Source organism: Dendropsophus ebraccatus, chromosome 7, assembly GCF_027789765.1.
Source record: "Dendropsophus ebraccatus isolate aDenEbr1 chromosome 7, aDenEbr1.pat, whole genome shotgun sequence".
Classification (NCBI taxonomy): Eukaryota; Metazoa; Chordata; class Amphibia; order Anura; family Hylidae; genus Dendropsophus; species Dendropsophus ebraccatus.
In genome coordinates this window covers 148,359,592-148,377,881 of record NC_091460.1, presented here as the reverse complement: position 1 = coordinate 148,377,881, position 18,290 = coordinate 148,359,592, and the positions used below count along the sequence as shown (strand labels likewise).

Genomic DNA, 18,290 nt, shown 5'->3' with positions numbered 1-18,290 from the left:
TCCTCTCTAGTAGTGACTTAACACTGCGTAGTGTGTAATAAGGTTGCCTGATGGAAAACTGTGTCTAGGTCTCGCATATACATGTGCTCTGCTCAACTTCTAAACAACAACCCTTGCACTGGGGACCTAGCAGGAGCCAGGGCCCAACTTGACTCCTGTAGGGAGCGTCCTGTCTTACATCCTTCCTCTACAGAATCCAAGGCAAGACGATTTCAGACTTCCTCTAGCCATGTGACTTCCTTCCCACTGCATGTGTAAACTGTGCTGTGAGTGGGTGAGAAGTGCATGTGTAAGGTGGAAAGAGAAAGGTTAGAAGAAGAAAGAACTCTCATTGGTGTACAGAGCCATGTGGCACGTAAGAAAAACAATAACCCTTTAGTTGCTACAGCTGTGCAATATCAGGACATAAACACCTGTAACAACAACATCTAGTGGTAAAACTCTGGTACTGCTTCATACCACTTACACTTATAAGTACAGACTTTTGCGAAGGGTGTAACCAATAGCAACACCCATAGTGGGACACCACACACTGGGTTTCTTACATTTAATGATGCATAAATATCAAAACACTTAAATATTACAGACATAAAATATGCCACAAATATGGAACATTGGGCTAAAGTCACACATAGGATTTCCGTTAGTGTTTTCAACCAAAATCAGGCGTGGGTCGAAAACACAGAAGCTGTGCACATCTTTCTACTACTGGGAAAAGACTGAGAGAAATACTGTGTGAACACAGCCCAGAAGTGCAGATTATATTCTTTTGCAGAATGTATTGCAGCCCTAGATCAGTACAAAAACCACAAATGTCTGCAGGGAGCTATAGATATGTATGGGAGGACTCCAATCCTATCCGGCAGAGCTGCTCCCCTAGGTGGTGGGAGGACTCCCATCCTATCCGGCAGAGCTGCTCCCCTATGTGATGGGAGGACTCCAATCCTATCTGGCAGAGCTGCTCCCCTAGATGGTGGGAGGACTCCAATCCTATCCGGCAGAGCTGCTCCCCTAGGTGATGGGAGGACTCCAATCCTATCTGGCAGAGCTGCTCCCCTAGATGGTGGGAGGACTCCAATCCTATCCGGCAGAGCTGCTCCCCTAGATGGTGGGAGGACTCCAATCCTATCCGGCAGAGCTGCTCCCCTAGGTGATGGGAGGACTCCAATCCTATCCGGCAGAGCTGCTCCCTGGGAGGTGGGAGGACTCCAATCCTATCCGGCAGAGCTGCTCGTTTCGGTGGTGGGAGGACTACAAACCTATCCGGCAGAGCTGCTCCCCTAGGTGATGGGAGGACTCCAATCCTATCCGGCAGAGCTGCTCCTTTCGGTGGTGGGAGGACTCCAATCCTATCCGGCAGAGCTGCTCGTTTCGGTGGTGGGAGGACTACAAACCTATCCGGCAGAGCTGCTCCCCTAGGTGATGGGAGGACTCCAATCCTATCCGGCAGAGCTGCTCCCCAAGGTGGTGGGAGGACTCCAAACCTATCTGGCAGAGCTGCTCCCCTAGATGGTGGGAGGACTCCAATCCGATCCAGCAGAGCTGCTCCCCTAGATGGTGGGAGGACTCCAATCCTATCCGGCAGAGCTGCTCCCCTAGGTGGTGGGAGGACTCCAATCCTATCCAGCAGAGCTGCTCCCCTAGGTGGTGGGAGGACTCCAACCCTATCCGGCAGAGCTACTCCCCTAGGTGGTGAGAGTACTCCAATCCTACACGGCAGAGCTGCTCCCTGGGAGGACTCCAAACCTATCCGGCAGAGCTGCTCCTTTCTGTGGTGGGAGGACTCCAAACCTATGCGGCAGAGCTGCTCCCCTAGGTGGTGGGAGGACTCCAAACCTATGCGGCAGAGCTGCTCCCCTAGGTGGTGGGAGGACTCCAAACCTATCTGGCAGAGCTGCTCCCCTAGGTGGTGGGAGGACTCGAAACCTATGCGGCAGAGCTACTCCCCTAGGTGGTGGGAGGACTCGAAACCTATCTGGCAGAGCTGCTCCCTGGGAGGTGGGAGGACTCCAAACCTATCCGGCAGAGCTGCTCCCTGGAAGGTGGGAGGACTCCAAACCTATCCGGCAGAGCTGCTGTCTTCCTCTGGTCGCCCTCCAGACTGAGCAGCAGACACATGCTGCTTTATGGCTGCCGGCTGTCTGGACTCCATGATATAACCTGCAGTCTGCACATTGCTGACAGCCTGCACCCTGGAGATTCTCTGGGCTCCTGTAGCTGAATTATTTTTGTACAGTAAAACAATATATTGTGCAGTTGTTAGTTATGCAGTTTCCTTATATCTCCTCTACAGTGGATCTAAAGTGCAAAACGTTTCATCATCCAGACGGCCGAGCCAAAGCCAGGAATGAACTATAATCAGGTTATAAAGGAAAGACTGAGATTTTTCCTCTTTTCAAATCCATTCCTGGCTTTGGCTTCTGTTTGGTGTAATAGGGCCCTTAGGGTGTCTTCATATATTACTATTAGATTACTATTATATTGTTTCTTATATTACTACTATATTGTTTCTTATATTACTATTATATTACTATTATATTGTTTCTTATATTACTATTATATTGTTTCTTATATTACTATTATATTACTATTATATTGTTTCTTATATTACTAATATATTGTTTCTTATATTACTATTATATTACTATTATATTGTTTCTTATATTACTATTATATTACTATTATATTACTTTCCTATATTACTATTATATTGTTTCTTATATTACTACTATATGACTTCTTATATTACTACTATATTACTATTATATTACTACTATATGACTTCTTATATTACTACTATATTACTATTATATTACTTTCCTATATTATTATTATATTACTATTATATTGCTTCTTACAGTACTATATAGTATTCAGCACAATATTACCTGACAATACCTCCGCCATATAACATCCCATGGGACATGGCGTATTTCTGGACCTTCAGATATAACTCTCTATGACGAGGTCTTTGTACAGCTCTGACACTGTGATAATTTTGCCTTCCTAAAGCAATGTGTATGGACTGTGATGCCACTATAGATAATAGAGAGTAATCCCATCAAGCGTCCCCATTATTGCAGTAATAATCTTAGGATAAATATCAGGATAATAGAATACAAAGAGCAATAAACCTGATCTCATCTCCTCTGCAGCACCAAAGCCATAAAGGAAGGATTCTCTCCAGTAAATGCGTTCTGCACTTTGTTACAATGTAGGAAATGACAAGTTTCTGTCCAATCACTAAAGTTTTAATGTATTTAACATCATTTAATGCAATTTTACAAATAATATCAAGTGATTTAAACTCTTCCCCATTAGTGATGGAGTCCGAGCCCTGATATTAGCGGACGTGTCACTTCCAACACCCCAGATCATTAAACTAATATGCTAATATCCTGAGACCAGGACTGAGTGTGCTCAGACACATGGCTGCTGCCTCTGCTGGTGTCATTTACAACAACTCTCTAATAAACAATTGCACAAAGGAGAGAGGCGCATAATGGGCACCATAAGAGTTACTCTACATAAGTGGCTGACAACAAACACCACTGAGCCCCTTTAAGAGTCAAATCCAGTTTACAAGTATGAGTAAATGTATTTATGAAGTGTCAGTCTCCCCTCTAGCAGCCTCCCCCATGCAGGAGACCCTAGCCTCTAGAAAGACAATGCACTGGTGACTCCTTTGTATGGCTTTGTTCACATTTTACATGCACTGTAACATTTCTTTTAAAGCTGCCCTGCCAAAGGAGAATTCCCAAAGGAGCAACTGAGCAAGTAAGCAGTGACCAATCCTCCTCTGATGGTGTCAGCTGCCTCCTCCCCCTCACTGGACTAGCATAAAAATCAGGAAAACTCTTGTTTGCAGAAGCATCTGATGAGTGTGGTGTAAGGTGGAGGCGAACCTGGCCTGGGACCTGCATAGAGACCTGCACAGAGCCTGGGACCTGCATAGAGACTGAGACCTGCACAGAGCCTGGGACCTGCATAGAGACTGAGACCTGCACAGAGCCTGGGACCTGCATAGAGACCTGCACAGAGCCTGAGACCAACATAAAGACTGAGACCTGCACAGAGCCTGGGACCTGCATAGAGACTGGGACCTGCATAGAGACTGAGACCAACATAAAGACTGGGACCTGCATAGAGACTGAGACCAACATAAAGACTGAGACCTGCACAGAGCCTGGGACCTGCATAGAGACCTGCACAGAGCCTGGGACCTGCATAGAGCCTGGGACCTGCATAGAGACATCCACAGAGCCTGGGACCTGCAAAGAGACTGAGACCTGCATAGAGACCTACACAGAGCCTGGGACCTGCACAGTGCCTGGGATCTGCATAGAGACTGAGACCTGCATAGAGACCTGCTTAGAGCCTGGGACCTGCATAGAGCCAGGTACCTGCATAGAGACTGAGATCTGCATAGAGACCTGCTTAGAGCCTGGGACCTGCATGTAGGACAGCAGTGACTGTCTCAGCAGAGGAGCACATCCAGCACTATAGTGTCCTTCTCCTTCCTCCCACCATGTGCTGCCAGAAGCCCCATTACTTCATCTTCCTCATCCTCCTGGCATCCAGCTGCATGGACTCTGTGAAAAGTTTGTTTCCATTTGGGCAACCTGAATTTTCCTATAAGAGGAGCAACTGCAAACCCATCCCTGCCACCCTGGTGCTGTGCCATGACATTGAGTACCCAAACATGCGGCTGCCCAACCTCCTGGGCCATGAGACTATGAAGGAGGTTCTGCAGCAGGCGTCCTCCTGGATCCCCCTCATACAGAAGCAGTGCCACCGCGATACCAAGAAGTTCCTCTGCTCCCTCTTTGCCCCGGTTTGTATTGATGATCTGGATGAGACCATAAAGCCCTGCAGGTCACTGTGTGAGCAGGTGAAGGACAGCTGCGCCCCCGTCATGTCTGCATTTGGTTTCCCATGGCCAGAAATGCTGGACTGCAGCCGCTTCCCCCAGGACAACGACCTGTGCATCCCCCCTGCCACCACAGACTATGTGCCCGCCACCCGGGAAGGTAAGTGCCCCCACTATAATACTATCACTACAATACCCTCACTATACTGCCCTCACTACAATACCCTCACTATAATACTATCACTATAATACCCTCACTATAATACTATCACTATAATACCCCTCAATATAATACTATCACTATAATACCCTCACTATAATACTATCACTATACTGCCCTCACTATAATACCCCTCACTATAATACTATTACTATAATGCCCCTCACTATAATACTATCACTATAATGCCCCTCACTATACTGCCCTCACTATAATACTATCACTATAATACCCTCACTATAATACCCTCACTACAATACCCCCACTATACTGCCCCCACTATAATACTATCACTATAATGCCCCCCCACTATAATACTATCACTATAATGCCCCCCACTATAATACCCCTCACTACAATACTATCACTATAATGCCCCTCACTATAATACTATCACTATAATGCCCCTCACTATAATACCCCTCAATATAATACTATCACTATAATACCCTCACTATAATACTATCACTATACTGCCCTCACTATAATACCCCTCACTATAATACTATCACTATAATACCCTCACTATAATACTATCACTATAATCCCCCTCACTATAATACTATCACTATAATGCCCCCCCACTATAATACTATCACTATAATGCCCCCCACTATAATACCCCTCACTACAATACTATCACTATAATGCCCCTCACTATAATACTATCACTATAATGCCCCTCACTATAATACCCCTCAATATAATACTATCACTATAATACCCTCACTATAATACCCTCACTATACTGCCCTCACTACAATACCCTCACTATAATACTATCACTATAATACCCTCACTATAATACTATCACTATAATACCCTCACTATAATACTATCACTATAATACCCCCCACTATACTGCCCTCACTACAATACCCTCACTATAATACTATCACTATAATACTATCACTATAATACCCTCACTATAATACCCTCACTATACTGCCCTCACTATAATACTATCACTACAATACCCTCACTATAATACTATCACTATAATGCCCCTCACTATAATACCCTCACTATACTGCCCTCACTATAATACTATCACTATAATACTATCACTATAATGCCCCTCACTATAATACTATCACTATAATGCCCCTCACTATAATACCCTCACTATACTGCCCTCACTATAATACTATCACTATAATGCCCCCCCCACTATAATACTATCACTATAATACTATCACTATAATGCCCCCCCACTATAATACTATCACTATAATGCCCCCCCACTATAATACTATCACTATAATGCCCCCCACTATACTGCCCTCACTATAATACTATCACTATAATGCCCCCCCACTATAATACTATCACTACAATACCCTCACTATAATACTATCACTATACTGCCCTCACTACAATACCCTCACTATAATACTATCACTATAATACCCTCACTATAATACTATCACTATAATACCCTCACTATAATACTATCACTATAATACCCTCACTATAATACTATCACTATACTGCCCTCACTACAATACCCTCACTATAATACTATCACTATAATACCCTCACTATAATACCCCTCACTATAATACCCTCACTACAATACCCCCACTATACTGCCCCCACTATAATACTATCACTATAATGCCCCCCCACTATAATACTATCACTATAATGCCCCCCCACTATAATACTATCACTATAATGCCCCCCCACTATAATACTATCACTATAATGCCCCCCACTATACTGCCCTCACTATAATACTATCACTATAATACTATCACTATAATGCCCCTCACTATAATACTATCACTATAATACCCCCCACTATAATACTATCACTACAATACCCTCACTATAATACTATCACTATAATACCCTCACTATAATACTATCACTATAATGCCCCTCACTATAATACTATCACTATAATGCCCCTCACTATACTGCCCTCACTATAATACTATCACTATAATACTATCACTATAATACCCTCACTATAATACTATCACAATAATACCCCCCACTATAATACTATCACTATAATGCCCCTCACTATACTGCCCTCACTATAATACTATCACTATAATACTATCACTATAATACTATCACTATAATACTATTACTATAATACCCCTCACTATAATACCCTCACTACAATACCCCCACTATACTGCCCCCACTATAATACTATCACTATAATGCCCCCCACTATAATACCCCTCACTATAATACCCCTCACTATAATACTATCACTATAATGCCCCTCAATATAATACTATCACTATAATACCCTCACTATAATACTATCACTATACTGCCCTCACTATAATACTATCACTATAATACCCCCCACTATACTGCCCTCACTATTATACCCCTCACTATAATACCCTCACTATACTGCCCTCACTATAATACTATCACTATAATACCCCCCACTATACTGCCCTCACTATTATACCCCTCACTATTATACCCCTCACTATAATACCCTCACTATAATACTATCACTATAATACCCCCCACTATACTGCCCTCACTATAATACTATCACTATAATACCCCCCACTATACTGCCCTCACTATTATACCCCTCACTATTATACCCCTCACTATAATACCCTCACTATAATACCCTCACTATACTGCCCTCACTATAATACCCTCACTATACTGCCCTCACTATAATACCCTCACTATAATACCCTCACTATACTGCCCTCACTATAATACCCTCACTATAATACCCTCACTATACTGCCCTCACTATAATACTATCACTATAATACCCTCACTATACTGCCCTCACTATAATACTATCACTATAATACCCTCACTATAATACTATCACTATACTGCCCTCACTATAATACTATCACTATAATACCCCCCACTATACTGCCCTCACTATAATACCCTCACTATAATACCCTCACTATAATACCCTCACTATAATACTATCACTATAATACCCCCCACTATACTGCCCTCACTATAATACTATCACTATAATACCCCCCACTATACTGCCCTCACTATTATACCCCTCACTATTATACCCCTCACTATAATACCCTCACTATAATACCCTCACTATACTGCCCTCACTATAATACCCTCACTATACTGCCCTCACTATAATACCCTCACTATAATACCCTCACTATAATACCCTCACTATACTGCCCTCACTATAATACTATCACTATAATACCCTCACTATACTGCCCTCACTATAATACTATCACTATAATACCCTCACTATACTGCCCTCACAATAATACCCTCACTATACTGCCCTCACTATAATACCCTCACTATAATACCCTCACTATAATGCCCTCACTATAATACCCTCACTATAATACCCTCACTATACTGCCCTCACTATAATACTATCACTATAATACCCTCACTATACTGCCCTCACTATAATACTATCACTATAATACCCCCCACTATACTGCCCCCACTATAATACTATCACTATAATGCCCCCCACTATAATACCCCTCACTATAATACCCCTCACTATAATACTATCACTATAATGCCCCTCAATATAATACTATCACTATAATACCCTCACTATAATACTATCACTATACTGCCCTCACTATAATACTATCACTATAATACCCCCCACTATACTGCCCTCACTATTATACCCCTCACTATAATACCCTCACTATACTGCCCTCACTATAATACTATCACTATAATACCCCACACTATACTGCCCTCACTATTATACCCCTCACTATTATACCCCTCACTATAATACCCCTCACTATAATACTATCACTATAATACCCCCCACTATACTGCCCTCACTATAATACTATCACTATAATACCCCCCACTATACTGCCCTCACTATTATACCCCTCACTATTATACCCCTCACTATAATACCCTCACTATAATACCCTCACTATACTGCCCTCACTATAATACCCTCACTATACTGCCCTCACTATAATACCCTCACTATAATACCCTCACTATACTGCCCTCACTATAATACCCTCACTATAATACCCTCACTATACTGCCCTCACTATAATACTATCACTATAATACCCTCACTATAATACTATCACTATACTGCCCTCACTATAATACTATCACTATAATACCCCCCACTATACTGCCCTCACTATAATACCCTCACTATAATACCCTCACTATAATACCCTCACTATAATACTATCACTATAATACCCCCCACTATACTGCCCTCACTATAATACTATCACTATAATACCCCCCACTATACTGCCCTCACTATTATACCCCTCACTATTATACCCCTCACTATAATACCCTCACTATAATACCCTCACTATACTGCCCTCACTATAATACCCTCACTATAATACCCTCACTATAATACCCTCACTATACTGCCCTCACTATAATACTATCACTATAATACCCTCACTATACTGCCCTCACTATAATACTATCACTATAATACCCTCACTATACTGCCCTCACAATAATACCCTCACTATACTGCCCTCACTATAATACCCTCACTATAATACCCTCACTATAATGCCCTCACTATAATACCCTCACTATAATACCCTCACTATAATACCCTCACTATACTGCCCTCACTATAATACTATCACTATAATACCCTCACTATACTGCCCTCACTATAATACTATCACTATAATACCCTCACTATACTGCCCTCACTATTATACCCCTCACTATTATACCCCTCACTATAATACTATCACTATAATACCCCCCACTATACTGCCCTCACTATAATACTATCACTATAATACCCCTCACTATTATACCCCTCACTATACTATCACTATAATACTATCACTATACTGCCCCTCACTATAATACTATCACTATAATACCCCTCACTATAATACGATCACTATAATCCCCCTCACTATAATACGATCACTATAATACTCCTCACTATAATACTATCACTATAATACTATCACTATACTCCTCACTATAATACTATCACTATAATACTATCACTATAATACTATCACTATACTCCTCACTATAATACTATCACTATAATACTATCACTATACTCCTCACTATAATACTATCACTATACTCCTCACTATAATACTATCACTATACTCCTCACTATAATACTATCACTATACTCCTCACTATAATACTATCACTATACTCCTCACTATAATACTATCACTATACTCCTCACTATAATACTATCACTATACTCCTCACTATAATACTATCACTATAATACTATCACTATAATGCCCCTCACTATAATACTATCACTATAATGCCCCTCACTATAATGCCCCTCACTATAATACCCCTCACTATAATACTCTCACTATAATATTAGAACTATAATACCCCTCACTAGAATACCCTCCCTATAATACCCCTCACTATAATACTATCAGTATAACGTCTGCATGCATCTTACCTACAGCCATGCTTGTTTCCATTCACAGTCTGCTAGCAAGCATTTTCTGAATTACAGAGTAAATATATACATATAGCTCTCTATATACATATATCTCTATACAAACATGCATCTCTCAATATACATATATCTCTCTATATACACATATACCTCTCTATATACATATATCTCTATATACACATATACCTCTCTATATACATATATCTCTATATACACATATATCTCTCTATCTCTATATACACATATATCTCTATATACACATATCTCTCTATACACATATATCTCTCAATATACATATATCTCTATATACACATATATCTCTATATACACATATATCTCTATATACACATATATCTCTCTATATACATATATCTCTATATACACATATATCACTCTATCTCTATATACACATATATCTCTATATACACATATATCTCTATATACACATATCTCTCTATACACATATATCTCTCAATATACATATATCTCTATATACACATATATCTCTCTATATACATATATCTCTATATACACATATATCACTCTATCTCTATATACACATATATCTCTATATACACATATATCTCTATATACACATATATCTCTATATACACATATATCACTCAATATACATATATCTCTATCTCTATATACACATATATCACTCAATATACATATATCTCTCTATCTCTATATACACACATATCTCTATATATACACATATCTCTATATACACACATATCTCTATATACACACATATCTCTATATATACACATATCTCTATATACACACATATCTCTATATACACACATATCTCTATATATACACATATATCTCTATATACACATATATCACTCAATATACATATATCTCTATCTCTATATACACATATACCTCTCTATATACATATATCTCTATATACACATATATCACTCAATATACATATATCTCTATCTCTATATACACATATACCTCTCTATATACACATATATCTCTATATACACATATACCTCTCTATATACACACATATCTCTATATACACATATATCTCTATATACACACATATCTCTCTCTATACACATATATATCTCACTCTATACATTCATAGTTTATGAGTTCCCTGTAAATAACCCCATCTCCTGGACAACACGGGAAATACGAGACCCCAAAGTTTATTGGCATAAAATACCATGTGAGTGCGCACTGATGTTAATGGATACAAAGCTAATTTACTGCATCTGTCTCCAATAAGGACGGAAGATAAGAGGGAAACGCTGCAAATGCCCCCCGGCAATCACTGTGCCAAATGCTGAGTGCAGCTGGCAGGGGAGCCCACCATAGTGTCACGGGGAGCCCACCATAGTGTCACGGGGAGCCCACCATAGTGTCACGGGGACCCCACCATAGTGTGCCGGACAGCAGAGGAGCCCACCATAGTATGCCTGACAGCAGGGGAGCCCACCATAGTATGCCTGACAGCAGGGGAGCCCACCATAGTGTGCCGGACAGCAGAGGAGCCCACCATAGTATGACGGGGAGCCCACCATAGTATGACGGGGAGCCCACCATAGTATGACGGGGAGCAGGGGAGCCCACCATAGTATGACGGACAGCAGGGGAGCCCACCATAGTATGACGGACAGCAGGGGGGCCCACCATAGTATGACGGACAGCAGGGGGGCCCACCATAGTATGACGGACAGCAGGGGAACCCACCATAGTATGACGGAGTGCAGGGGAGCCCACCATAGTATGACGGACAGCAGGGGAGCCCACCATAGTATGACGGACAGCAGGGGGGCCCACCATAGTATAACGGACAGCAGGGGAGCCCACCATAGTATGCCGGACAGCAGGGGAGCCCACCATAGTATGCCGGACAGCAGGGGAGCCCACCATAGTATGCCGGACAGCAGGGGAACCCACCATAGTATGACGGAGAGCAGGGGAGCCCACCATAGTATGACGGACAGCAGGGGAGCCCACCATAGTATGACGGACAGCAGGGGGGCCCACCATAGTATGACGGGGAGCCCACCATAGTGTGCCGGACAGCAGGGGAGCCCACAATAGTATGCCGGACAGCAGGGGAGCCCACCATAGTATACCGGACAGCAGGGGAGCCCACCATAGTATGCCGGACAGCAGGGGAGCCCACCATAGTATGACGGGCAGCAGGGGAGCCCACCATAGTATGCCGGACAGCAGGGGAGCCCACCATAGTATGCCGGACAGCAGGGGAGCCCATCATAGTGCGACGGGAGCCCACCATAGTGTGACGGGGAGCCCACCATAGTGTGACGGGGAGCCCACCATAGTGTGACGGAGAGCCCACCATAGTATGCCAGACAGCAGGGGAGCCGACCATAGTATGCCGGACAGCAGGGGAGACCACCATAGTGTGCCGAACAGCAGGGGAGCCCACCATAGTGTGACGGGGAGCCCACCATAGTATGCCAGACAGCAGGGGAGCCGACCATAGTATGCCGGACAGCAGGGGAGACCACCATAGTGTGCCGAACAGCAGGGGAGCCCACCATAGTGTGACGGGGAGCCCACCATAGTGTGCCGGACAGCAGGGGAGCCCACCATAGTGTGCCGGACAGCAGGGGAGCCCACCATAGTGTGCCGGACAGCAGGGGAGCCCACCATAGTGTGCCGAACAGCAGGGGAGCCCACCATAGTGTGCCGGACAGAAGGGGAGCCCACCATAGTGTGCCGGACAGCAGGGGAGCCCACCATAGTGTGCCGGACAGCAGGGGAGCCCACCATAGTGTGCCGGACAGCAGGGGAGCCCACCATAGTGTGCCGGACAGCAGGGGAGCCCACCATAGTGTGCCGGACAGGAGGGGAGCCAAACATAGTGTGACAGGAGGGGAGCCCACCATAGAGTGCCGAACAGCAGGGAGCCCACCATAGTGTGCCGGACAGCAGGGGAGCCCACTATAGTGTGCCGGGGAGACCATCATAGTGTACCGAACAGGAGGGGAGCCCACCATAGAGTGCCAGACAGCAGGGGAGCCCACCATAGTGTGCCGGACAGCAGGGGAGCCCACCATAGTGTGCCGGACAGCAGGGGAGCCCACCATAGTGTGCCGGACAGCAGGGGAGCCCACCATAGTGTGCCGGACAGCAGGGGAGCCCACCATAGTGTGCCGGACAGCAGGGGAGCCCACCATAGTGTGCCGGACAGCAGGGGAGCCCACCATAGTGTGCCGGACAGCAGGGGAGCCCACCATAGTGTGCCGGACAGCAGGGGAGCCCACCATAGTGTGCCGGGGAGCAGGGGAGCCCACCATAGTGTGCCGGGGAGCAGGGGAGCCCACCATAGTGTGCCGGACAGCAGGGGAGCCCACCATAGTGTGCCGGACAGCAGGGGAGCCCACCATAGTGTGCCGGGGAGACCATCATAAAGTGCCGAACAGGAGGGGAGCCCACCATAGAGTGCCAGACAGCAGGGGAGCCCACCATAGTGTATATAAAATTATAGCAGAGAGAGAACCCCAAGTCTCCAGCATGTTATAACATTATCCGGTACATGAAGCTGTAGTATCCCGGTGCTAAGCACCACCTGCCGGTAACCGATGTTGCCCCATCCTAATGACACTTATCTGTTTACAGCTCCAAAAGTTTGTGATGCCTGTAAAACCAGCAGCGAGGATGACAACGATATCGTGGAGAACCTGTGCAAGAACGACTTCGGTAAGAACAGTCCCAGTGATGTATAACGGTGTTATTAACGGGGGATCGGAGAGACCAGGAAAATGGAGAGAAAGCAAATATACCGGGAGAACCGACCATCTGTCTCCTGTCCATGTGCAGAAATATCCAATATATCCAAGAAATCCTGCAGGAAAATAAACTCGATTTCCACATCTATCTCTTAATACCTTCTATCTATCTCCTATCTATCTATCTATCTCCTATCTATCTCCTATCTATCTCCTATCTATCTATCTATCTATCTATCTATCTATCTATCTATCTATCTCCTATCTATCTATCTATCTCCTATCTATCTATCTATCTCCTATCTATCTATCTCCTATCTATCTATCTATCTCCTATCTATCTCCTATCTATCTATCTATCTCCTATCTATCTATCTATCTCCTATCTATCTCCTATCTATCTATCTCCTATCTATCTATCTATCTCCTATCTATCTATCTCCTATCTATCTATCTATCTCCTATCTATCTATCTATCTATCTATCTATCTATCTATCTATCTATCTCCTATCTCCTATCTATCTATCTATCTATCTATCTATCTATCTATCTATCTATCTATCTCCTATCTATCTATCTCCTATCTATCTCCTATCTATCTCCTATCTATCTATCTATCTATCTATCTATCTATCTCCTATCTATCTTTCTATCTATCTATCTATCTATCTATCTATCTATCTATCTCCTATCTATCTATCTATCTATCTCCTATCTATCTCCTATCTATCTCCTATCTATCTATCTATCTATCTCCTATCTATCTATCTATCTATCTATCTATCTCCTATCTATCTATCTATCCATCTATCTATCTCCTATCTATCTATCTATCTATCTATCTATCTATCTATCTATCTATCTCCTATCTATCTATCTATCTATCCATCTATCCATCTATCTATCTCCTATCTATCTATCTATCCATCTATCTATCTCCTATCTATCTATCTATCTATCTCCTATCTATCTATCTCCTATCTATCTATCTATCTATCTATCTCCTATCTATCTATCTATCCATCTATCTATCTCCTATCTATCTATCTATCTATCTATCTATCTATCTATCTATCTCCTATCTATCTATCTATCTCCTATCTATCTATCTCCTATCTATCTCCTATCTATCTATCTATCTATCTATCTCCTATCTATCTATCTATCTATCTATCTCCTATCTATCTATCTATCTATCTATCTATCTATCTCCTATCTATCTATCTATCTATCTATCTATCTATCTATCTATCTATCTCCTATCTATCTATCTATCTCCTATCTATCTATCTATCTATCTATCTCCTATCTATCTATCTATCTATCTATCTCCTATCTATCTATCTATCTCCTATCTATCTATCTATCTATCTATCTATCTATCTATCTATCTATCTCCTATCTATCTATCTCCTATCTATCTATCTCCTATCTATCTATCTATCTATCTATCTATCTATCTATCTATCTATCTCCTATCTATCTATCTATCTCCTATCTATCTATCTCCTATCTATCTATCTATCTCCTATCTATCTCCTATCTATCTATCTATCTCCTATCTATCTCCTATCTATCTATCTATCTATCTATCTATCTATCTATCTATCTATCTATCTCCTATCTATCTATCTATCTATCTCCTATCTATCTCCTATCTATCTATCTATCTATCTATCTATGTATCTCCTATCTATCTATCTATCTATCTATCCATCTATCTATCTCCTATCTATCTATCTATCTATCTATCTCCTATCTATCTATCTCCTATCTATCTATCTATCTATCTATCTATCTATCTATCTATCTATCTATTTCCTATCTATCTATCTATCTATCTCCTATCTATCTATCTATCTCCTATCTATCTATCTATCTATCTCCTATCTATCTATCTATCTATCTCCTATCTATCTATCTATCTATCTATCTATCTATCTATCTCCTATCTGTCTATCTATCTATCTATCTATCTCCTATCTATCTATCTATCTATCTCCTATCTATCTATCTCCTATCTATCTATCTATCTATCTATCTCCTATCTATCTATCTATCTATCTATCTCCTATCTATCTATCTATCTATCTATCTATCTATCTATCTATCTATCTATCTATCTCCTATCTATCTATCTATCTCCTATCTATCTATCTCCTATCTATCTATCTATCTATCTATCTATCTATCTATCTCCTATCTATCTATCTATCTATCTCCTATCTATCTATCTCCTATCTATCTCCTATCTATCTATCTATCTCCTATCTATCTATCTATCTATCTCATATCAAATCAAATCAGCTTTATTGGCAGGTCTAAATAACATATTAGCATTGCCAAAGCAAACAGGAGATTTTTGGGGGATGGGTGGGGAAGATGGGTAGGGATGGGGGGTAGGGACGGAAGTCTGTGGTATATCGTATGTGACGGAATGGCGGGGGGGGGGGGGGGGGGGGATACCGGGGTCAGGTAGTTGGAGTCCGTGACGTATCACGCTCCTCTCAGTCTATGACAGGCAGTGACGTATTGTGCCGCTATAGTTGCTGTGGTCTCTTCTTCCCCCAGCAGGATGGGTAGTTTCTCTTCCTCCTCCATGGTGGAGAAGCCTGGGAGGAGGTTGGAGAGTCTCCTTTAGTGAGTGTCCCTCACTGCTGAGTATTTGGGTCAGTGTAGCAGGAAGTGGGCCTCATCCTCCACGGCCTCCTGGTCGCACTGCTGGCACAGTCGGCTCTCCCTGGGCTTGTACGTTTGTCGGTGCCGCCCAGTTTCAATGGCCAGGTTGTGGGCGCTCAGTCTGTAGCGGGTCAGGGTTTTCCTGTCTCTGGGGTTGGTCAGTTTCTCCAGATATGGGGCCAGTCTGTACTCCCTCTGTAGTCTCTGGTATATGGGGTCAGTCTGAACTCTGTAGTCTCTGGTATATGGGGTCAGTCTGTACTCTGTAGTCTCTGGTATATGGGGCCAGTCTGTACTCTGTAGTCTCTGGTATGTGGTCAGTCTGTACTCCCTCTGTAGTCTCTGGTATATGGCCAGTCTGTACTCTGTAGTCTCTGGTATATGGCCAGTCTGTACTCCCTCTGTAGTCTCTGGTATATGGGGTCAGTCTGTACTCCCTCTGTAGGCTCTGGTATATGGTCAGTCTGTACTCCCTCTGTAGTCTCTGGTATATGGGGTCAGTCTATACTCCCTCTGTAGTCTCTGGTATATGGGGCCAGTCTGTACTCTGTAGTCTCTGGTATATGGCCAGTCTATACTCCCTCTGTAGTCTCTGGTATATGGCCAGTCTATACTCCCTCTGTAGTCTCTGGTATATGGTCAGTCTGTACTCCCTCTGTAGTCTCTGGTATATGGGGCCAGTCTGTACTCCCTCTGTAGTCTCTGGTATATGGGGTCAGTCTGTACTCCCTCTGTAGTCTCTGGTATATGGTCAGTCTGTACTCCCTCTGTAGTCTCTGGTATATGGTCAGTCTATACTCCCTCTGTAGTCTCTGGTATATGGGGCCAGTCTGTACTCCCTCTGTAGTCTCTGGTATATGGTCAGTCTGTACTCCCTCTGTAGTCTCTGGTATATGGGGTCAGTCTATACTCCCTCTGTAGTCTCTGGTATATGGTCAGTCTGTATTCTGTAGTCTCTGGTATATGGTCAGTCTGTACTCTGTAGTCTCTGGTATATGGCCAGTCTGTACTCTGTAGTCTCTGGTATATGGGGTCAGTCTGTACTCCCTCTGTAGTCTCTGGTATATAGGGCCAGTCTATACTCCCTCTGTAGTCTCTGGTATATGGTCAGTCTATACTCCCTCTGTAGTCTCTGGTATATGGGGCCAGTCTGTACTCCCTCTGTAGTCTCTGGTATATGGTCAGTCTGTACTCCCTCTGTAGTCTCTGGTATATGGGGTCAGTCTGTACTCCCTCTGTAGTCTCTGGTATATAGGGCCAGTCTATACTCCCTCTGTAGTCTCTGGTATATGGTCAGTCTGTACTCTGTAGTCTCTGGTATATGGGGTCAGTCTGTACTCCCTCTGTAGTCTCTG

General features: G+C 42.9%; 2 protein-coding genes across 2 annotated transcripts in view; both read left to right on the top strand.

Moving 5' to 3' along the window:
- The first annotated feature begins 285 nt into the window (after window positions 1-285).
- LOC138796609 (keratin-associated protein 4-9-like) lies at window positions 286-4,461 on the top strand. The gene is made up of 2 exons (XM_069976219.1): window positions 286-355; window positions 3,869-4,461. Exons 1-2 carry the CDS (start codon window positions 286-288, stop codon window positions 4,459-4,461), a joined length of 663 nt encoding a protein of 220 aa, XP_069832320.1.
- Window positions 4,260-18,290, top strand: part of SFRP2 (secreted frizzled related protein 2) — a 30,271-nt gene continuing 16,240 nt past the window's right edge. The window contains exons 1-2 of the mRNA XM_069978715.1: window positions 4,260-5,030; window positions 14,146-14,226. Coding sequence (XP_069834816.1) covers window positions 4,529-5,030; window positions 14,146-14,226 — 583 coding nt within the window. The 5' untranslated portion in view covers window positions 4,260-4,528. The remainder of the gene's footprint in view (window positions 5,031-14,145; window positions 14,227-18,290) is intronic.